This window comes from Phyllostomus hastatus, unplaced genomic scaffold (assembly GCF_019186645.2).
Source record: "Phyllostomus hastatus isolate PE091 unplaced genomic scaffold, TTU_PhHast_1.1 phas_contig_147, whole genome shotgun sequence".
Classification (NCBI taxonomy): Eukaryota; Metazoa; Chordata; class Mammalia; order Chiroptera; family Phyllostomidae; genus Phyllostomus; species Phyllostomus hastatus.
This window is the reverse complement of record NW_025333603.1, coordinates 7,021,042-7,044,243: the sequence shown is the minus strand read 5'-3', so window position 1 is coordinate 7,044,243 and position 23,202 is coordinate 7,021,042. Positions and strand designations below refer to the sequence as shown.

Here is a 23,202-nt window from a genome sequence, read left to right as displayed (position 1 = left end):
GTACCAATCTTTTCAGAAAAACAGGATTAAATCATCTTTAAAGTCCTTTCAGATACAGTTTTATGTCTTTTTTTCCTAAACAGAAGCATCTATTATTTTCCAAATGGAAAACAATAAAAACTAGAAACCAACTGAAAACTAGAAAGCTGTGAAAAACATGAAGTTATATTTTTCCATCCTAAGACTTATTATGTAACACTAAAGATGCTCTTATTATTAAGTAGCTTAAGTGTCAATGAATCTAACAAGCAAACACACAAAAAAGCACGCTATTCTCATTATGTTGTCTTCAGTAAGGCATGTGGGTTTTACGTAAAGTAAGAAAAATGGGACTAAAACTGGAGAACTGGAAACTTAATCTGGCTCTGCCGTGAAATAGTTCTGTTGACTCAAATCAGGTCACATAAACTTTCATTTTCCTACTTTTCATTATACAGATGCTAATATCTCTACCATCCTAAGATATGCAAGGCAAAATGTACAAGATGGCATGTAATTAGGGAAAAAGGTAGTCCTCCAGCCCATGCTTTGGTTGTTTTTAATTTAATACTAACATTACTTATCATTTTAAATAATATTGGTGGAATAATTTTTAAACTTGTTCAAAGGAATTATGAGTTACAAAAAAAGTTTCAAAAATGATCTAATACACAGGGGCTATGTAATCACTGAAATCCCTACCCCCAAAATCTTGTCTACATATTAACAATAATCCAGCTCTCTACTATTAGAAATTCATTACATGGTTTTCTTGTCCTTTTTTAAATAATTTTTTTATTACATGGTTTTCAAAGCATAAGACTTGGAGTAAAATAGTTCGGAATTCAAATGCTGGCTCCATCACAGGACGTAATATCTAGCTGTAAAAACCATCAGGGATTCTGTCCACAGGGAGAGATGGGAGTCCACTAAACACCCAGGTGTCCTCTTAAATGGCCAGCACACCCTGGACTCTGGTGCAGGGAGGGCAGATCGCAACCAACTAAAGACAGACTGGGTTGCACACCTCCAGGTAGAGAGCTGAAGAGACTGCTACCAGGGTCCCTCTGCTGAGTCCCTCTCCAACTCCGCCAACAGATGCCATCTTCCCTGGATCAAGCACTCCCCTCCAAACTGCATCAGCCTGGAGAAGTACGACAGCCCTACCCTCCCAACTCCCTGTCTAGCTCATGCCTTTGGGAGGAGTCACCAAAAAAACAAACAAACAAACAATCCAATTAAAAAGTAGACAGAGGACCTAAACAGACTATTCTCCAAAGAGAACATACAGAAACCAATAGACATCTGAAGGATGCTCAAAATCACTCTCATCAGAGAAATGCAAATTAAAACCACAAAAAGATTATCATATCACACCTGTCAGAATAGCTATCATCAATAAATCTACAAACACGTGATGGTGAGGATATGAAGAAAAGAGAACCTGAATGCAGAACTGGTGAGAATGCAGACTGGTGCAGCCACTATGAAAAACAGTATGCCACTATGAAAAACAGTATGAATGGTCCTCAAAAAATTAAAAGTGGAACTGTCTTATGATCCAGCAATTCCATTTCTGGGTATATATCCAAATAAACTCAAAACAGTAATTTGAAAGAATATGTGTACCCCTATGTTCACTGCAGCATTATTTATAATAGCCAAGATATGGAATTGATCCAAGTACCCATCAGGTGGATAAAAGAATTGTTGTACATACATACGCACACATGACAGCCATAAAAAAGAATGAAATCTTACCATTTGTGACAGCATGGATAGACCTAGAGGATATTATGCAAAGTGAAATAAGTCAAAGACAAATACCATATGATTTCACTTATACTAGGAATCTAAAGAAGAGATTAAACAAACAAAATTGAAATAGACTCAGAGACACAGAACAGACTGATGGTTCCCAGAGGAGACTGAATGAAAAAGTTGAAGGTTAGATTAAAAAGTACAAATTGGTAGTTACAAAATAGCCATGGGGATGTAAAGTACAGCATAGGGAATGTAGTCAATAGTACTGTAATAACTATGTATGGTCCCAGGTGGGTCCTAGAAATATTGGGGGGACCACTTTGTAAAGCATATGATTATCTAACCACTATGCTGTATACCTGAAACTAACACAAAATAATAGTGAATGTAAACTATAATTGAAAAATTTAAAAAATTTAAATGAAATTAAGATATTCCCAGATAAAAGTGAGTGACTTCATTATCATTAAACCTGTGCTACCACAAATGCTAAAGGAAGTCTTTCAGGTTGAAATAAAAGGATGCTACTAGACAGTAACTCAAAGCCACATGAAGATATCAAGATCTCAGAGGTTTTAAATGTTGCACCACTTTACATGAAACTGAATTAAATTGCTTCCTTATTACCAAATGCACACTACAACCTTATGTTTCCATAACTCAATCAGTAACACCATTCTTGAGGCAGTCATAATCGAGACCTTCTGTATCAGTACCACAGATCTCTACAGGGCCAGAAACTGATTAGGTTGGATTATATAAACAAAAGGGCTCCAGATTCAACAATATAAGCAATGCTTTCCCCAGAGCTAATACCTTCTAAAGGTATCTGAAATAAACTAAACCAAAAACATAATTAAAACAAATTTAAACCACATGCTAACACTGCCTTAAATATATATACATATATATGTATGTATATATGTATGTGTATATTTATATTTTTAAATCAGCTCTCAAATATAATTGAGGTAGAGATCTATATATTTAGGAATATAGACCCTGGGTACATAGTTCCTGTTTCTCTTCAACTAGGGAAAGAGTGCTCATTCAGCTACTCCAGCCAATGTTTGCTGAGCACCTACTCAGTCAGTGCTGTGCTCAAAGTGCTCAGCTGGTATTAGGGATGATAACGATGAAGGTGATGATGATTACTAACATGTATTGAGAATGTACCATGTTCCAATAACTGACCCGGTATTTTATATGGTATTATTCATATTTGCACTTTACAATGAAGAAATTTGAGTGCAAATAATTAACTAAGTCACTTGTCTAAGTCACGTCAGGGGTCAAACTGGGCAATCAGGTTAGAAAGCCCAGGCTCTGAAATATTACACTATATTTGCTTTATTACAAATTAGAGACATTCTGTGTTATCACACAGAGCTCAGAGTCTATTGTGGAAAGAAATATAACCCAGTATTGTTAAGTGTTCTGACAGAAGGAAATTGAGTGCTCTCTGAGCTGAGATAGATATCAGGGAAGGCTTCTTAGAAAAGACTTGTCCATTCCTCATCTGAAAAACTGAGATAAAACTACTTACCCTTTAGCAACACTGCAAGAACTGAGTAAAAGAATTTATATAAAGCAGGCAGAGCACAATGCCTAACAATCATTATTGCAATTATCTACCCCATTTACTGGCCCCAGACCAGGATAACAACTGGCCTGACAGGATATAGCTTTTACTTCCTGATATTCTTGCTAAAAGGACAGAGACAGGAAGGAAGAAGAAGCTGGTGGGAGACAAACAAATGTTAACTGCTGCTCAGCATAATTCGCTGCCACCACCACACTGAGTGAGTGAAGCAATTTCTCAGTACATCTCGCCTTATCACTGCCAAGTGAGCCACTTAACTTTCAGAGCAAGGGTTCTTGAAACTGGTTTCATGGATAGTTTTTAAGGACCTGAGAACTCCTGAAAAAAAATGCAAAATGGTGTACATAGATACACATTTTTTTCCTGGGCGAAGTCTAACTGTCTTCATCAGATTTTCAAAGGAGCTCCTTGATACAAAAACAGTTAGTCAAAATATGAAAAATCAACCCACTAAACCTCATTCTCTGTGAAGATTAAAAATCCTTTTGTCAACAAAATCCTCTACTATATCTTCAAAAATAAGTTATTATTGAGTTGTTTTGCTTTATTTCATCATTTAACATATGGCCTTTTGGAATGCCATAAAGTGTAGGAATTAAATATGGGAAATATTCTAATATTTATAACATACTCTGACTTCTTCATTCAACCAACTAACCAACCTATACTGAGATTCTATGGTTTCAGGCAATGTGTGTCGGTTTGTTAACCTATCCAAATGAATACGACACAGCTCTTGACCTGAAGGAGTTCAGATTTTTTTAATGCATATTTTTAAAAGGACCACAATAAAACGTGGTGAGTAGTATTATAAAACACTAAAGTTTCTAGAAGTAGAAAGGAAAGAGTAACGAGCAATCAACCTTTCAGAGGTTTGACTAAGGAGATGGTATTTAAGCTGAACCTTGAAGCATGAGTGAAAGTTTGTAAGGCAAAAGGAGCCTCAGGCAAAGGGGAACAGTGGGATCAGAGGCAAAGAAGAATTAAAAAGCAGTGGAATATTGAGGTGAGAGGTAATAAGCCTACCCACCAGGTGGCTGGAGAAAAGGGATAAAACTGAAATAGATTAGAGCATTTCCTGAACCCCGAGAGTACGAGGGCAAACATACTGTGTTTACTTTCAAGAAAGTTTACAGTGCTATCAGCAGATGAGTCTACTTTATTGTGGGAGGTGGCTAAGACAGAAGATCAGGATGCCAAGAGAACACCACAAGGGAAGAGCCTTTGTGTCATACTCAGAAAAGTGAACTAGATCTAGTTGGGAATGGGGAATCACTAAGGGATCTGAGTTGTTCTTCATACATCAAGTGGAGGTAGGATGGTCAAAAAGCTCAAAGCAGAGAGTTAATTAGGTTATAACAGTGATGCAGATAAGAGATAAATGCTAAAACGAAGATGGAAACACAAGAAAAAAGGGACAGATTTCAACAATGAGCGAATTATTTTCTCATCTATTACATAGCTAAGCATTAGGGTTACAATAGTGAACAAGCGAATAGTTCCTATGCTTAAAAAAGTACATAGTCTAGTTTTATTGTGCCAAATAAAATAGACAATTAGAATAAAGTACAGTAAATGTTATGGCAAGTGTAAATATAAAAACAATGTACAACAGGCTATTACATAAGACTTGACAGGGACAGGGTTGTGACATGCAATAGTCAGAGAAGGCCTCCCCTTCTGGAGGAAATGGTGTCCAAGGTGAAATCTGAAGGATGAGGAGTTAATTAGGCAGAGAAGATGAGACGGTAGGAATGATTTCAAGAAACATTTCAAAGACAGGAGCATAATGATGAAGGAAGAAACAATCTCAGGTTTGCAGCCCAAGCGATTAGATGAACATCACTGAGAAAGGGGAATGAAAGAGACAGACAGCGGGCAGGGAAAGACTAGAAAGCCTGTCCTACTGGAGATTCAGATGAAAGCACTGCTGGGCAATGAAAAATACAGCTAAGGTGAGAGATCCAGGTATTTGCTAAGATTAACATAAAACAATCATTGCTTTTCTTTACGTTAAAAATATCATACTAATTTAGTCTGACTGACGTATTTAAATCCCTATGTAGCAAAAGTTAAAGGAATTAGTGACCTAATATAAACATTTATAAAATTGAATTTTAACAATCAATTTTAGCATGGGTACATGAGTCTCATCATGATGTTAATGGAGTTGACAGATGATGGAAGTTTGCCTACATTGTAGATCTCAAGTAAATAAAAGCCGAGGGAAAGTATTTTTACAATTGTCAAATCACATATAAATGTATTGCACATTTGTAAAATATGACTACAACCAAAAACCTAACAAGGCCTTGGAGGCATGTCATTTTCTTAACTAAAACAGTCACAAAATGTTAGACATGTTCTTTTTATGTTAGCTGGGATTCACTAAACAAGACGGCCTCTAGAACAATTTAACATTAGGGTTTCTAGAAGTTAATGAAACATCAATTGATCAAAATAACTAAGAATTGCAAATGTTTGCACTGGCAAGAACATTTTATGTATGATGCTCTGCTTCCCATTAAAACTCACAACAGAACATTTCACATGTTAAATAACAACTGATGAACTCAAGCACGTCCTAGAACATTGGGCTATGTGTCCATTTTCATAGGCCTGACAGGCATAGAAGACAAGTATTTTCAAATCTAACAACTATTTAGTGTACATTACATAAAAGGCAAAAAATGTCAATAGACCATTTATGGACCGTATGAAAATGAAAAGTCTACACACCATTACAGACTCAGTAATCAAATGTTTACTTCTCCTATTCTAAACCAAAGTAAATGTTTTTAAATCTTAATTAGAGTCACACTTAGAAAGAAAACAGATGTAAAACTTACACAACCTGGTTTGGGTGCCAGCCAGCACAGTTGCTGACTTGATGTGTGACTTTGGGTTTGATTTTTCCCCCCCATGATTAAGAAAGTGGGACTATATGATATTCAAGGGGTTTTGTTTTGTTTTTACTCTCTAGGATTCCAACATTAGAGGCTTTATATAATAGGCAAAGGCCAATTTTTGAACAGAAAATAAGAATTTGGTAGGTATGCTCAAAACTAAGCAATGACATTTAGAAAGGTACCCAGCGTAAGTTTACAGAATATCAAGTCATATTATTCAGAGATGCTGATCACTGAAATGACTGGTGACTTAAAGCCATACTGTCTTCAGCAGACATTTACCTCTCCAGAATTCATTTCTCTCTCTTGCAAACTTTTCACATGGGAATTCCCTCTCCGACTCATGTGATGTCGGTGGCAAACTACCACCCACCACTCTCAGGACAGTTTGTGAAAAATCAAACTACATACATCCCTGGCCCCTGATTGTTTCAGGGTAGGCAGGACACTAAGCCAGCCCAATCAGGTTGAATCTTAGGAGTTGTGCAGGAACTGCCAAAAGAGAGGCACTCCACTAGACTGGAAATTGTAAGTACGTGAGGCTAGAGTGCTATAGCCACCTTGACAACATAATCAGAAAATCCATCTGAAAATGGATCAACCCAGCAGAAGTGGAAACCAGAAATGGAGAGAGCAAGAGAACTGATTATATGGTTTGAGCCCCAGTATAAAGCTATGTTGTAAGTCACCACTACCTCTAAGAGGTCTTAGTTTCATAAGTCGACAAATTCACTCCCACTTAAGTATGCCTGGGTTGAGTTCCCTCTTGCAATGGGAAAAAAAAAATCACAAACAAGTTTCTCTGCAGCAATCTCAATATAGTCTCATGGATGAGGAAAGATCATTACCAAGTTCTTGCAAGCAGTCCAGATAAATTATTTAATTCCCTTATGTCTAAATACCACCAATAAAATAAAGTATCAGTCAATGCCCGCATCAAAGTGTTGTCAAGGTAAAGAAAGGGGTTTGTGTAAATGCAGTGATATTTAAATACAATGCCTTATAGATGGAAAAAGTCTCACTTTTAAAAAAGTAATTTTAACCCTGGCTGGCATAGCTCAGTGGATTGAGCTCAGGCTGCAAACCAAAGTATCGCAGTTCGATTCCCAGTCAGAGTACATGCCTGAGTTGCAGGCCATGACCCCCAGCAACCGCATATTGATGTTTCTCTCTCTATCTCTTTCTCCCTCACTTCCCTCTCTAAAAATAAATAAATAAAATCTTTAAAAAAAAAAAAAGTAATTTTAGCCTTGGCCAGCGTGGATCCACAGGTTGGAGCAATGTCCTGTAAATCAAAAGGTCGTATATTGGGTTCCCAGTCAGGGCACAGCCTAAGTTGCAGGTTTGTTCCTGGGCTGGGGTGTGTACGGGAAGCAACCAATTGACGTTTCTCTCTTACATGAATGTTTCTCTCTTTCTCTCCCCAATTCCCTTCCTCTCTCTCCAAAAAATTAATAAGCATGTCCTCGGGTGAGGATTTAAACAAAAGTAATTTTAGGAGGTTATTTTTACAATGAGTATGACCATAAAGTTTCCAAGGAAAAGGGAAATTAAGGAAATATCAATAGTGCCTGCTGTTATTAGAATCAAATCTGATTGTATTCAAGTCTGTTCTACACGGTACCTATGCAAAGAAACGAGATTTTACTCTAAATCAAGTAGTCCTGAGATTAGGTATTGGTTCTACAGTTGACAGATTTGTATGACTTTCACCAAAATAACCTCTCTAAGCATCTAAACTCCTAACTATGAAACAGAAGCAATAAATATCTATCTCAAATCAGCATGGTCTCTGCATTTAATATTCCTTCCACAAAGTGGAACGCAAGCTAGTCTTATAATTCACTTCCTTAATAGATTGTGCTCTTAAGCAACGTTTTTCTAGTGTGTTATTCAAATATCTAAAGTTAGAGGAACACTGTATTTCATTCATTCTAACATACAAAGTTTTCACTGTCTGAAATCAAAGAGTATCTAACAGTTGATGACAAGCCATTGTTTATTTGGCTTTTTTAAGTGAATTTTCTTTTTTTTAGTGGTACAGAGGAAAACAGTGCCTCCTGCAATTAAAGGTTGCCTGAGAATTGATGAAATAAGGTATATCAACTCCCAGTTGAAGAACCATGGTACTTAACCAAGTAAAGTAGTATTTACTGAGAAAGAGAGAGATATTTATACAGTCAGCTGTAATAATTTTATTTACATACCTCTGCAGGTCAACTAGCTCATTGTTAAGGGTATCTAGCTCCTTAATGGCAGAGAAATCTGCAACAGGACTTGATCCTATGATGTTCTAAAAACAAAAAGTTCACAATTATACATTATTACTCTAAAATTATATATGCCAAAGCATTTAAAATGTTTAAAAGTACTACATGGATATAGGGTATTACATTTTTTATGGTATTACCAACAATTTTAATTTATTTAAGAACACCCTATCTAGTACAATTTTAAACACACACACTCTTATGTACTAAGATATTTTCCCTTAAATTCTCTAAAAGCTATCGTTCTAGATTATGTACCATCACTTCAGATCCCAATGTCTGTCACTTGATTCTAGCCTGTTCAGAACTTGTAGCACAGCAGTATCCGATTTATAAAGTAATTCCCCCACTGAAGTGTATATTTCTTGTGGAGATCAATGGTGATTTATTTGTATTTGTACCATGTGCCACAAAGTATACAAATATTTGTTGAGTCTTAGAATTAAATGGTGGTTGATTTTATTCAACAAATGTTTACTTTTGTTAAATACTTTTCATGTCTATTTAAAGTAAAATCAACTGCTCACGCATGTTCCATAGTAAATATTATTATCACCATATATGAAACTATCTTCATATATCACATTCTTTACATATGTTTCTCCTTCAATAATGAAGATGTCAAAATTGGTCTCTGAATTTTACTTGCAGTTAGAAAATCTTGCTGGATTTATTTTGGGCTCTACTATTTTACTAGCTGCATAATCTTCACTGTAAAACAGAGAAGTAATTTCTTCCCTGAACACTTTAAAAATTAAATGAAATAAATAATACATGTGGAGTCATTCTACAAATTTCATATTTTATACATTTAAGTTATTCTTGTAATTAACTTCTTCAACAGAAGATGCTGTTAAAAGATGGATGGCCCTGGCCCTGGCCCTGGCTGGTGTGGCTCAGGGGACTGAGTGCCGGCCTGTGAACCAAAGGGTCACTGGTTTGAGTCCTAGTCAGGGCACATGCCTGAGTTGTGAGCCAGGTCCCCAGTCGGGGTATGCAAGAGGCGACCACACATTGATGTTTCTCTCCTTCTCGTCCTCCTTCCCTCCCGCTCTGTCTAAAAATAAATAAATTTTTTAAAAATTTAAAAAGATGGATGGCCTCTCAATGAGCTGCTTCTACCTCAGCTCAATCTCCTTTGTGAAATGACTTCCACAGCTCTCTTATCACTCTAACTCAAAAAGAGTGACTCACATTCGACTGTCATTCACTATTAAAAAATATCATTTATAAGGAGAGTGAAACAAACAAGTTTAACCTCAAACAAGTAATAAGGTGACACCACAGACGACTCTGAAGGATGATGAGTATACTGTAGTCAGGGCACAGCTTGTGTCACTCAGCTGCTGACACAAAAGCAGACTCCCGTACTGAAGCAATAAAACGACATGCAGCCAGGAAACAAACAGTACATCCAGTATAAAAAGGGCATATACAGAAAAATGTACTATGTTCCCTTCTTTCAAAATATGTTCTCACCCTGTTGTGTACATTACCCCAAAGTTCCACTTTGGTGATTTTAAGTGGATCAGAGAGCCTCGGGAAGGCAAGTTAGAACACACACAAGGACCAAATAACAGGCATGCGACAGAGGCATGCCGTTTAGGTTATTTTCTCTGCATCAACTTTGCTGCATAAAAAACCTAACTTGAAAATGTATCTTGTAAACCCAAAACTGTAATACTAAAAAGGCATAAAGTAAAGCTCTAACCTTGAAAGAGTAAAGAAACTGAGAGTACAAGAAAGGCGAAAAGCAGAGTGCTGCAGAAGGGAAAAAATAGTCCAAACTAGAAAAAACACAGAAAGGAAAGCAACATTCAAAAAAAGATTAGTCAAAGCTACAAAAAAATGCAGTTCTAAAAAAAATCAGCTTATAAAAAGAGATTATTGTACAGACAAAATAAATGTTAATTTTAAAAATCCCATTTTCATGAATAGCACTGATATCTGCCATAAACAGATATGTCTATGCTCTCTCTAGTGAATAAACTTTAAACGAATCTATTACATTAAAAACTGTAGAGCAGACACAACTTGAAGTGTCTACTAGTGTCAGAGACGTCAATGAACAAACATAATTTGCTTCAGCAAGTTGTCATATCTGTAATTTGTGTTTGTGGGACACTAAGTGGGTATAAAATGAAGGCAGCAAGAGGGGGAAAAACCAGTCACATAAGTAAAAGAAAGGGGAATACAACACAGCACTCTGTAACTGCAAGCGAGTCACAGCAGAGGACGTGAACAGATTTGCAACCTTTACCTTTCTGGTGGCATCATTTTTAGCCTTCTCCACAATTTAGGGAACCCACATCCCACATCACAAGAAATCTCAAAAAACTCATAAAATGTTCCGCCCCCAAAACTCGCAAAGCCAATAATCAAATACTTATTTTATTTAAAAATAAGCAACTTCTATACCTGGTGGCCGTAAATTTCCATTTAGACAACTTGGAAACAAATCAAATTTTGACTTTTATTAGGTTTGTTTAAATGGGATTTTTTAAACCTATGTGACAAAATTAATGCAAAATATTCTATTGACATTTTAAAGAGTGCTTTTCTGGAATCACACATTTGACAACTCCTATAACAATGAAGACTCACTACAGCAATGATTACTTTATAGGTCACAAGAAATTTAAAGATTCAGAGTATGTATTTTTAACAGCAAATAGCCATTAGAGTATGCAAATCCAATGCACTACACTTGGAAGGGTTTCTAGAGGAGGAGAGAAAAATCCAGGCACCACATGGCTAACCAATGGAGTTTTGAAAATTTATACTGATGGCCCAAAACCAAAAGCAGCAGAGCTTCTTTCTAGCTGTGCAGGTATGAAATTCAGTTGTGTGCTCAGGAACAGAGGGTCATCAACATGGTGAAAACCACACAGTTTCAACATAAAGTTTTTCTTGTATTTTTTTTTAATTTAAAACTGATACCAAGCAATTATAATCTCCTTGATTTTGTTTTCAAATTTGTATTCTTTTTTGTTAAGAGTGAATCATCAAATGAAACATAATAATTAATTCTTATGAATTTCATTCAAATTTTATACCCTATTCATAAAAATTAATCCGCGAATCCAGGAAAAATCCACAAAGGGGGGCGGGGGGGAAGACCACATTTCCCCAATTTGGAGACTGGAAATGTGGCTGCCATGTGTAATGAATGACGGGGTCAACGAGGGATAGCTCAAAGATGTCGTACATGCATTCAGCATATTTACAGTCACAAACCAAACCACAAACAGCACACTGCTCTGCTCCCAGCCAGATACACTGTTCCACTGTTCCGTCCAAACCCAGTCTGTCATCTGACATAGCACTTGTTCCTTTCTGTTAGTGCATTCAGGTTTTCTTTTAAGTCGTCTTACCTTTTGTAAACTGGCCCTGTCTGATGGTGGAATCATCTCAGGAGTAAGAGTGTGAGGAGGATCAATACCCTTTATTAACTTCTGATTGATTAGATGAAAAGCTAAGGCAAACTGATCCTTTGAAAGCTTCCCACAGTCCTTTGTGTCACACAATGCCCTGTACAAATAAACAGAGTATATAAATGCCACAACCACCACTCTAAAAACCTAGTAAGACTATATAGCTTTTTAAAAATGATCACTTGAATTAAAAAAGAAAGTCATACTAATTTGTAGCTTGCCCAAAACTCAATCCAGTGTTAGAAGAGATCAAAAAAAGATAAAGACTGACAGAATGTTCATCCTAGTGCTGAGCAGGGGTCTCTAATCATGGTTTGTTTTGTACTTTTTCTTACCAATTTTCACAGCCACTACTGAGTAACAGTTACAGTGGACCAAAGAATCCCAACAATGTCTACTCCCAAAATTTCAACATTAAAAGATGTAAAAAAATGAAACCTAAGTTTCAACAAATTTGGTTCATTAGTGGCATTAGCAAAATTCTGAAACAAGCAAAACTTTCCACGTCAGCTTGCTTCCACAGCTCTTGGAGTGGGAGGGGATGAGGATCAACAAGTCAGAGCAGGAACAACAGCTGCAAATGGAGATCACGTGCAAAGAAAGAGCAACAATCTGGAAAGCTTTACAAAGTCACTTGAAGAAAAACAGCACATGTTTTATTCTATTTTCTTCTTCTTTTTTTAAGGTTAGCTTTCTGAAGTCCTGATCTGTCTGATTCACTGAAAACCAGTATGGCCCAACAGACAGACTATAGGTTACAGTGTCAAAGAAACCTTGAATTCTAGCTTTTCTACTTAATTCTTGTGATCTTAGCCAAATTTTCTAACCTCTCCAAGCCTTAGTTTCTTCATCTATAGAAATAACATCCACCTTGCAAGATTACTGTGAGGATTAAAGACAAAGTACGTAAAAAGTGTGGGCATAATGCCACACCCCTAACAGCTGCCATTTTACTGAGCATTGTGTCGAACCCAGGCACTCAAAAGTGGCAGCTATTATTAGTTATGCATATAATCTTCCCAGTCTTGGGTCCTTGTCCCTTTGTTCTTTTCTAAGTTTCTCTTTGCAACTATGTGGTTCCACTTCTAATGGTTGCTTCTCCTTGAAAACCTCAAGTTAACCTCTGCCAGTCATATGGGTTGGCAGCTGGCACACTCTGAAGCGTGTTCATGTACATTATCTCACTGAATGTGAAAGGCATGAGACACATTAAGGCTTGTCTTTTTTAAGGACCAAGAATGTAATTCATATATGAAGGTATAAAAGTATATATATACCCTACAGAATTATACAAATATGCTTGAAGACAGTTCAAATTTCAGATTTTGGATTCTCCCTTAAAAATTTAAGTTTGATGAATTGATATAAATAGATGCTGTATTTTAACATGCTAATAACAATTAACTGACACTGTCAATCTTATAAAACTTTAGGTAGCCTATTCCCAAGCTTCTGTCCATTATCCAGAAGAAATCTTCAGTTTTAAATTTTTCAATAAAGAATGCTGAAACAAAAAGTTTCATATTTACAAATGCCTAAAACTAATGCACAAAACCAGATTTGATTCAAAACAGAATTTGTTTTTTAAATCAATTTAAATGAAGTCTTACCAAATATGGGCTAGTAAAGTAGAAGGTAAACCTGTCTTCAGAAAGATTTCACGAACTTCCAATCCAGATACAAATCCATCATTATCTTTATCAGTTTTCAGAAAGATGTCATCATATTTAGCTTTTTCTGCAGGCGACACAACCCACTGCAGAGGAAAATGTACATTATATATATTATTTCTGCCAAAGTGAAACAAACATTGAAGTGATATCTTTCAACACATGACAGTATCCGTCACAAATTCTGAGCAATTCTACCCCACACTGACTACTATCTACAGCGACAGTGCATCATCTTCATCACACCCCCAACCAAAACACTGTAGTAAAGAGAAAATTACAGAAGAAAAATATAGGTCAGTGGGACTATAAAGATGTCCATTTTACTTTTTTCCTTTTTAAGTAATGAGTAAATTTGAACACAGTTAACTCTTGACTTATGAATGACCACATGAATATGGGTTGGGAGAGTCTGTTTAAACAAAATATTCAGATAATTCTCAATCTCCAATTTTTATAGTTTCATTCAGAATTGTTAACTATGGCCAAATTGGCTGATTTGCATAGCCTGCCATTATTTTCCTTTTTTCAACCTAACAAAAAGCAAGTTGGAGGGAAAAAAGGCCTTGGATAGCCCGAAATTGGATCATCTGAACCCAAAGAATCAAGAGTTAACTGGAAATTAAACAAACAAAACACTGTTAACTAGTTAGGGCAAGCATGCCAGATTAGCATGGAGCATCTGCTACCTCCAACTTTAATACCAGGTAGATCAAGGCAAAGCCAACGAACCATCCATATGACCTAAGTAAGGCCAAATGCAGGAGAAGGATTATCTCTTTTCTCTGGGACATCACATTATGCAGATTCAACCAGAGGGAGCTCTAAATCTTGATCCCTTTCATTGCTCCTTCTATCTTCATCAAGCATTCAACTGTTAAATGCCATGCATTTTTTTTTAAAGTTAACACTGATAAATCTATACCTGTCTTAATGGTGCTTTGGTAGGTAAAATGCCTACACGTGGTAAGGAGTGGTAAGATTCCTTGGCTGATGCTGAAGCCCTGGGGATCAACTGCATAGGGCCTGATATACTGACCGTTTTCCTCTTAGAAGGTGGCACCAAGGCTGGAGGCAAGGACATTGGCACGGGTTCTTTCTCCAGTGCACAGTATACCAAAAACATGGCCTTCAAAATAGATGAACCAGGGTCATATATATTAAAATCATTAATAACACCTACCCATTGAATTAAATATTGTTCAATACCAAAGTATCTTTAATATGTCTCAAATCCCTTTTTTAAGAAATTGAGCTGGGAAGGAAAGAAAGTGGAAAAGAGGGAGATATGAAAGAAAGGAGGGAGAAAGAAAAATAAATTAAAATAAAGTAAGTTCCTAAGCAACTTTCAGGAAGATATCCTGAGTAGCAAAATCTTAGAGAAACACCCTTCAGCAAAAAATTCTTGCAATGCCAAAGGCAAATGACCTGGGGAAAAATATTTGCAAAGAAAAAGCTAATCTCCCTAAAGTATAAAGAATTCCTAGGAATTAACAAGAAAAAAAAATTCAATAGGAAAATAGGCAGAGTATGAACAGATATTTTACAGGAAAACTACAAATGGCCTTATCCTTTACTACACAAAAACATGCTCACTCTCACTCACATAAAAAATACAAGTTAAAATTATATTAAAATACAATTTTCCATTTAATTGGCAAAAATCCAGAGTTTCATAACACTTCGTTAGCTTGATGAGGCAAACAAATACACTGCTAGTGGGAACTCAAACTGGTACAAAGTCTATGAAGGACAAATTGGCAACATTTTCCAAACTTATTTCCCCTTTGGCTGAGCAATCACATTTGGAAATCTATCCTGACTTACCTGATTACATAAGAAACTCTGTATGAAAAAGATTAATTACAGAATTTCCTGTATCAGCACCCAAGTGCTCATCAATTGAAAACTGGTTTAAAAAATTATGGTATATATCCATACAATGAAATACTATAAAACAAAAAAAATGCAGGGGAACATTCTATATCTTGGCTGTGGTGGAATCTTCACATGTATATACAATTATCAAAACTCATCACATTATACATTTAAACTAAGTGCAGTTCATTGTATATTAGGTAGTCTTTAATAAAAGTGACCAGAAAAAAAAATCATGGAGCTCTCTATATGAAAGACATTCAAGATACACTGTTAAACATAAGAGAAGCACAGTGTTGGACAGTATATATAACTGTGCATACTGTGTTATCTTCTATGGTAAGGGGGTCATAATTACTCAGATTTGTTTATTTTGCATTAAGAAATTCTGCAAGGACAAATAAGAAACCAAGAAAAGTGGTTCATTATGGAGTAGTATAAATGGGCCAGCTGAGGGCAATGACAGGACTGGGATTGTCCCACTGAATATTCTCTTATAGTGTACTGATTTCTGAACCATGAGAATGTATTACCTATTAAACTTGTTTTTTATTATTAAATACATAAAGCACTTGCACAAACAAGACAACCTACGTATAGACAGTATCACGATATTGCTTTCACTTTGAATTCAAGGCACCTTCCACACTTTCAGAAGATGAAAATTTCCCACAACTATCTTCAAGCATATGAAATTACTCAACTTGGAACCCCAGAAAGGTTACAATAACAACAGGAAGAAAGATTTAATACTTCTTAATTTTTTCTTCCATTAAAAATGACAATTGTTCCCCAAAATAAGTTTGCTTCTAATTCTAAGTTTTGTGGGACTTTCAAACACTTATTGAACACCTAACACAATCCATGATTTCTGTGATTACTAGTATCATTTTACAAATGAAGAAACTGAGGCTAAGTTATGTTAAGTAACTTGTCCAATATATTCTTAAGAGGTGATAGAGTAAAGTTTAAACCAAGATCTTCTGGCTACAAAGCTCTTTTTTCCAGGTTTGATCATCTGTATTAGGAGCACATGTAATTTTACAATACCATGCTCTCTTCTACAAGAAATAAAACCAAACCTTTGTCCTGGCTGGGTGGGTCAGTTGGTTGGAATGTCAACCCCTACACCAAAAGGTTGCAGGTTCAATTCCACATCAGGGCACATACCTAGTTTGCAGGTTCAATTCCTGGTCAGGGTGCATATAGGAGTCAACTGATTGATGATTTGCTCTCACATTGATGTTTTTTCTTTCTCTGTCTCTCAATCTCTCTCTCTCTCCTTCCCTCCCTCCTTCCTTCCTCAACAAACATACAGGATTTTTTTTTTTTAAAAACAACTAACCTTTAACCCATTGGTATCCAAATTGTAGGAGGCATCAGAACTACCTGAGTAGCCTGATAAAGCACAGATTTCTGGGACCTCCTCCCAGGATTCTAGAACCAGTAAGGCTGTAGTTGGGTAAAGAATTTCTAGGAAGTTCCCAGGTGATGTTGATGCTGTTTATTCTGGGACCACATTTAACCATTTGATCCAAATCAACAATTCTCCTTTCTTCACTCACTAGTCAACTTGAGCATTCAATTTCAGTTTTCTTGCTTTTTCCAATTTCAGTTTTAGAAACACAAATTTTCTATCTCCAAAAGCTTAAGCCTCCAGAAAAAAAAAAAAAAAAAAAAAACTGGCTAGCACACACGTTCAACCAAATAAGCAATATCCCTAATATTATCAGATTGACACTGAGCTAAAAGAAGTGATTAATGTGAACACTGAAGGTCAGCATTCCTCTCACTGCAGATGGGACTCATTTCCTGGAAAAGTGGACACTAGAAGCAAAAAAGCTATGTCAGCCATCAGCTGCCAATAGACAACACATTTTTTGAAAGTTAAAAATATACTATATTATTAATTTCATGTTGCCTTGAAAATAGCTATCTTGACAAAAGTGTAGTCAATTTTTCTACAAAAAAACAAAACAAAACAGGAAAGTGACTTTGTTTGTTTTCTTACAATACTGTGCTTTATCCCAACCAAAGTCTGTCATCAAAACAAATGTAGCAACTCAATCAAATGATGACCATACTCAACACACACACAAAAGGTCTGGTTGGCAACTAGTTTCTAAACCGGAATGTATTAGCAAATGCATTTACACAGCCTGAGGTAGACACTTAACCAAGAAGCATTTAGAGTATCTTTCTGAAGATTTCAATGTAAAAAGACCAAAAATAAACCTAAGCTTAGTCTAGGATATCAGAGATAAGGACAAAGAGAAACTTAAACATAATAAAATAGGTATTGTGGATATATAGAAGTCCAAAATATCCTGTACAGAAACATGAGCATATTCAGAGAGCATATGTAGAAACAGATCATGAACTTGGCAACAAAGAAAATCTTGAGACCCAAGATGGCAGAGGAGTAAGTAGAAGCTATACTAACCTTCTCCCTTCTCCCAGGACCAATCTGGAATTACAACTACAATGTAGAGAAATCATCCTAAATAACCAAATGAATGCTAGCTGGAGAGAAGTCTTACAACCACAGACAGACAGAAGAAGCCACATCACCACAACGTGACTGGTAGGGAGTATGGAGATGAGAGAGGGCTGGCTGGGCTCTCCCAGGAAGCAGCTAAAGTTTCAGAGGGATATTGTAGTGGCTGGGACGGGGGGATGGCATTTCCCCTGAGGAGTGTGGGGTCTAAAACCAAAGCTGGACTCTCCAGCCTACAGCGCCAGAGCCAGGAAGGAATCCAAGTAACACATGGCTATGAAAAGCAACAGGGTTTCTGTCTGCCAGAAGAGACAGCTTGAGATGCAGAGCCTCTTAAAGGGCCAATGCACAATATTTCATTTGCAGCCACTTACCCGGGGTCCCAAAAGAGGGAGGGTAGAGTGGACTAGAGATGCTTGAGGAAAGTCTAGGGTTGGTGGCTCTGGGGGGAGAACTGGAGGAACAATCGCCAGGATCCCTGTGCTACGTCATCCCCCATACAGCAGAAGCCATCTTTCTCAGGCAGAGCTCTCCCCTCCAAGTGGCACCAGAATGAGGGAAAGCAATAGCCCTATCCTGTGGAGCTTAAGTCAGGCTGTTAAGTATAGCTTGAAGCTATATTACTGATTACTTAACAACTAAGGCAGATCTCAGGGAGCTCTAAGGCCTCAGCTGACCTTTCCCTGGGCAGGGTCCCGCCTTGGTGTGCAGCCTTGTTCTTTCTGCACACACCCAGGCCCAGCAGAGGAAGCCACAAGCTGTGAGCCACTGATAGCTCCAGCCCAAATGTCCACCAGTAGATGAGTGGATAAAACAACTATAGGACATTTACTCGGCTGTAAAAAAAAAAAAAAGGAAAATTTTATCCTTTATGACAGTATGGAAGGACCTGGAGAACATTATACAAAATGAAATAAGCCAGTCAGAGAAAGACAAATACCAATGATTTCACTCATATGTGGAATCTAGTGAACAAACTGAACTAAAAAGGAAAACAAGACAGACTTGTGGACAGCAAGATGACAGCTAAGGAAGGAAGGGGAGGTTAGAGGTGGAGGGACTAAGCAAAAAGGAAAAAAGACTCATGGACATAGACAACAGTATGGTGATTGCTGGGGGGAGGGGGTATAAGAAAACTAAATGGCAATAGGAAAAAAATGCAATTAAAAAAATAAAGTACAAAAGAAAATCTTAACAATTTTTTTTTAAGGAGAGATTTTTTTTAATCCTCACCTGAGGATACGTTCACTGATTTGAGAGAGAGACACACACATCAAATAGAAAGAAACATCGACTGGCTACCTCCCATACACACCCTGACCAGGGACTGGATGTGCAGCCTAGTTATGTGCCCTTATTGGCAATAGAACCACAACCTTTTGGTTTACAGGACAATGCTCCAACCAAGTCACCTGGCCAGGGCTACCTAAAGGTTGTAACGACCACATTCTCAAGTCATAATCTAATCAGCTAAAATATATCAAAGGGAACAAAACCAAACAAACATATTTAAATACTTTAAAAGTAGGAAACACTCCTAAATAGATGAGCAAAAAACCCTAAAAATTATCTAAAAAGTAGTGAAAATAAGAGTACTTTGCACCAATATCTGTGAATCCAACTAAACCTGTATTCAGGGGAAAAAAAATGTCTTTTAAATGCTTTGAATATTAAAGATAAAAAACAAAAGGACTTAGTACTCATTTTCAGAATTATTTTTTAAAAAGTAAACCAAAAGAAACTAGGAAGGTGCAATTAAGATAAAAGTTGGAAAGAATAAAAGTCAAGACATAAGAGAAAGAATAAATAAATCCAAAAGATATCTTTATTAAAAGATCAATAAAGTAGATAAACTCCAATTAAAGAAAAAATGAGGAGAAAAAAAAACAAGTAAGATTTGGAATGAAAAAGGACTATGATCACAAACCCAGAAGAGATTAAAAGAATAATGCAAATAAATCTGTGGCAACAAGTTTGAAAGTCAAAGAAATGGATAATTCCTTAGCAAAATAAAGGAAGAAAATTTGAACAGACTAATTTGAAAATAAGAGATTAGAACGGGTGTTAGAAATTTACCATTCATGAGTTTACAGCAGAATTTTATCTAACCTTGTGGGAAAAATAAATACAACTCTATTTTGAAATTAACTCTCCAATTACTAAGGACAACATGTCTTCAGATAAGATGTCAGAACTTTCTCAGAATACATAAATGAAATGAAACTAAAATGTTATTCATGTTTTCTTTTAAAGAAAAACAAACTGAAAATTTAGGCGTATATGCGAAGTTAAATTATCCTATAGCAGAAGTAGATACAGAGATGCTTGGTCAAGTTGAGATACAAATGACAACACTCTTCAGCATCTTCCCAGTGCATTATCCAAAGTATGTATTTGCATGTATCTTAAAGTTAAATAAAATGAAGAGAGCAAACACATTTTCTATTATCCATTTGTTTAAAAATATTTATTGATGACCTATAAATTCTAGGTAAAAATAATCATACCAGCAATCTTAAGGAAATAAGTTTTCCTATAAGGATGAACTGAAAGGGGAAATTTTCACTTGAGAAAACCGTTAAGGTGTTTAAGATTGTAAGAGCATTAGGTCACTTACCACTGCAAATTCATCTCTGTCAAGCATTCCATCATGGTCAATGTCACTCAACTCCCACACCTTAAAAAATAATAATCATCATCAATGAGAAAAATAATGTTCTTTCATTTCATGTGTTACATGTAAACACTAATATAAAAATTGGGGTAAAAGTTTCACCTAAGCGTGTATTTTTTCTGAGAAATTTCAATTATGCTGATTATTATTATATTGCTATTACAGTAAATGCTATATTAACATTACTATAAAAAGAAATAACTCACATATATTTTAAATAGAAATTCCTTTACAAATTTTTAAAACTATTTTCTTACTCTCAAGTCATAAAACAATTATGTATACAGTACTTCAGACAACTATTGTACAATGCTTTGTCACAAACATCATCTAAATTAATTCATGCAGCAGCTCCATGTGGTGCTAACAACCCTGTTTTCCCTGCGCTACAAAACCTCTAATCCACTAAAAGAAATATGCAACAAATACCGTGTTATGGGTCATTAACTAGCTAATAAGGTCCAAGCCAGGGCTTACCAAGAAAAAATAAAATCTAAAAGGCACTGGTAGATTTGATCTAAAACATGAATAAATTCCATAGCTTTAGACCAGCCATAAAACCACATTAAATCCTTGGGAAGAAGATATTTAAACATTCAACAAAATCTCACTTGGGGCAGGAAGAAAAGGTGAGCTAATGAGAGACAGGAGAGTGTTGGGAACCGCCCTGACTGGTATCAGAAACTGAAACCCCCGCCTAGCTAGGCTAAGGGAATGCCCTTGGAACCGTGAGCCGGCAAGGAGACAAAAGCTTATCTTCCTGGCAGGAATGCTGTTTCTGCTGCTTTGTTCATAACTGAACCCCCCAAAAAGCTTGGTCGGTTAGCCAAAGACGGGTAAGATTCCCCACGGGGGAACAACCCAAGCCAGGCACGATCACTTTGGGAGGCCCCCCCCAAAAGAAGGACTTGGGGGGCTGCAGCAAAAGGGGGTGATGGACCCTCACTCCTCGGCTTTGACAAAGTCTGAGTTCTCAGCGTCCGGAAGAAAATCTCCTTATCTCTTGGTGGCCTTAGTTCCCGCGCTCCACCTAAGCCTGAAACAATGACGGGGAAGTACAGCTCGGTACTGGGAAGTGCGGATTTCCCGGGGTGATCAGGCCTAAGAAAGAACATGTAAATTACTGTGAAACCTTCTTTGTCCAAGAATGCTCTTAGTTGAATGAGGAGGGTCTTAGGAGGAAGCTAGTTTGTTCCTCAGCCTTACAGCTCTTTGACCCCCCAACTCAATAGACCGGCAGAGTTCTTTGTTTTATATATTCCTTACTTCCCCTAATGAGTATTGTACGTTACCTGAGTTATTATGCAAAATGAGCCTAATAAAAGCAGGTATGGACGGTAAATCAGCGCGCTCCCCACTAGGGGGGGTGGCCATTCTGTCCCTACTTCCCCACAGAAACTGGTTTGTCTCTGTGCATGTGTGTTTTTTCTCGCGTATTGTCGAGCCATCCACAGTGTGCCGTGGTCACTGCTAGCCGGTGACCCACGCGCAACAGCTGGCGCCCAACGTGGGGCAGCGATTCGGGACCACAGAGGTGGGACCCCGTTCGAGACCACTTGGAACCAGCGGCTACGAGCCGTCGCTGTGGACAACGCATCAACTTCGGGTGGATTTGCGCGCTAACAGCCCAGGTAAGTGCCCACGACCCCGAACTTTTTCTCGGGCAAGTTGTGGGATGCGTTGAATTTTCAGGGAAGTACGTCTTTCTTTTCTAGGTCGTTTCTCTCTTCGCGACTGCCTATAATTGGGTAAATAGTAATCTAATTCTCAAGTTTGAAAAAACAAACGATTTGCCTTGAAAAAAGTAATCAGGTGATTTATTTTGGCCAATTAAAAGTAAATAAAAGTAAGCTTTTTCTTTAAAAAAAAAGAAGGAAGGTAAACATGGGTTGTAACTTAACTAAAGGGCAGAAATCTTTTCTGCGTATATTACAACAAGTTCTTAAAGAAGCAAAGTATAAGGTGAAGGAAAAACATCTGGTTCAGCTTTTGCAATCTATAAGAAAATATTGTCCTTCATTTCCTGATAGAGGGACGTTAGACATTGATGTTTGGGAAAAAGTGGGTGAAAGGTTGAAATCTTTGCAAAACAGTGGTATATCTATTGGTGTGCACACCTTTGTAACCTGGAGGCTTGTCAGGGACTCTCTTGAGTTCATTTGGACAAAGAAAACAGAGCTAGATGATGAGGAATCTGATTCTGACAGTGAAACGATGTGCAAATTGAGTGAGCAGATCACGGAGGCCCCCACCTTCACCCCCCACAGAGAAGGATGGATTTTGCTCTGTATCTGCTCTGAAAAGGAAATTGAGGATTCCAGGGAAGGTTGAAACTTCACACTGTAGGAATGTAAATGGGAAACTGTAAAGATAAATGGAAAAGTAAAAGTTTTAGGAAAGAAGTTATGTGATGTTAGTTAATAATTGAAGGTATAAGGCATGGAAATGCAATCTTGGTGAATATCAGAAGGAGTATGAAAGAAAGAATAGAAGGTTTGTGAATGTTGCAGAAAATCTGTGGAAG

General features: G+C 37.0%; 1 protein-coding gene across 3 annotated transcripts in view; it reads right to left on the bottom strand.

Moving 5' to 3' along the window:
- Nucleotides 1-23,202, bottom strand: part of EPS15 (epidermal growth factor receptor pathway substrate 15) — a 132,791-nt gene that overhangs the window by 59,105 nt on the left and 50,484 nt on the right. For all 3 annotated transcript variants that reach the window (XM_045856801.1, XM_045856811.1, XM_045856793.1), the window contains exons 8-12: nt 20,622-20,681; nt 14,669-14,758; nt 13,570-13,715; nt 11,900-12,056; nt 8,463-8,548 (exon numbers count right to left, since the gene is read on the bottom strand). In XM_045856801.1, coding sequence (XP_045712757.1) covers nt 8,463-8,548; nt 11,900-12,056; nt 13,570-13,715; nt 14,669-14,758; nt 20,622-20,681 — 539 coding nt within the window. The remainder of the gene's footprint in view (nt 1-8,462; nt 8,549-11,899; nt 12,057-13,569; nt 13,716-14,668; nt 14,759-20,621; nt 20,682-23,202) is intronic.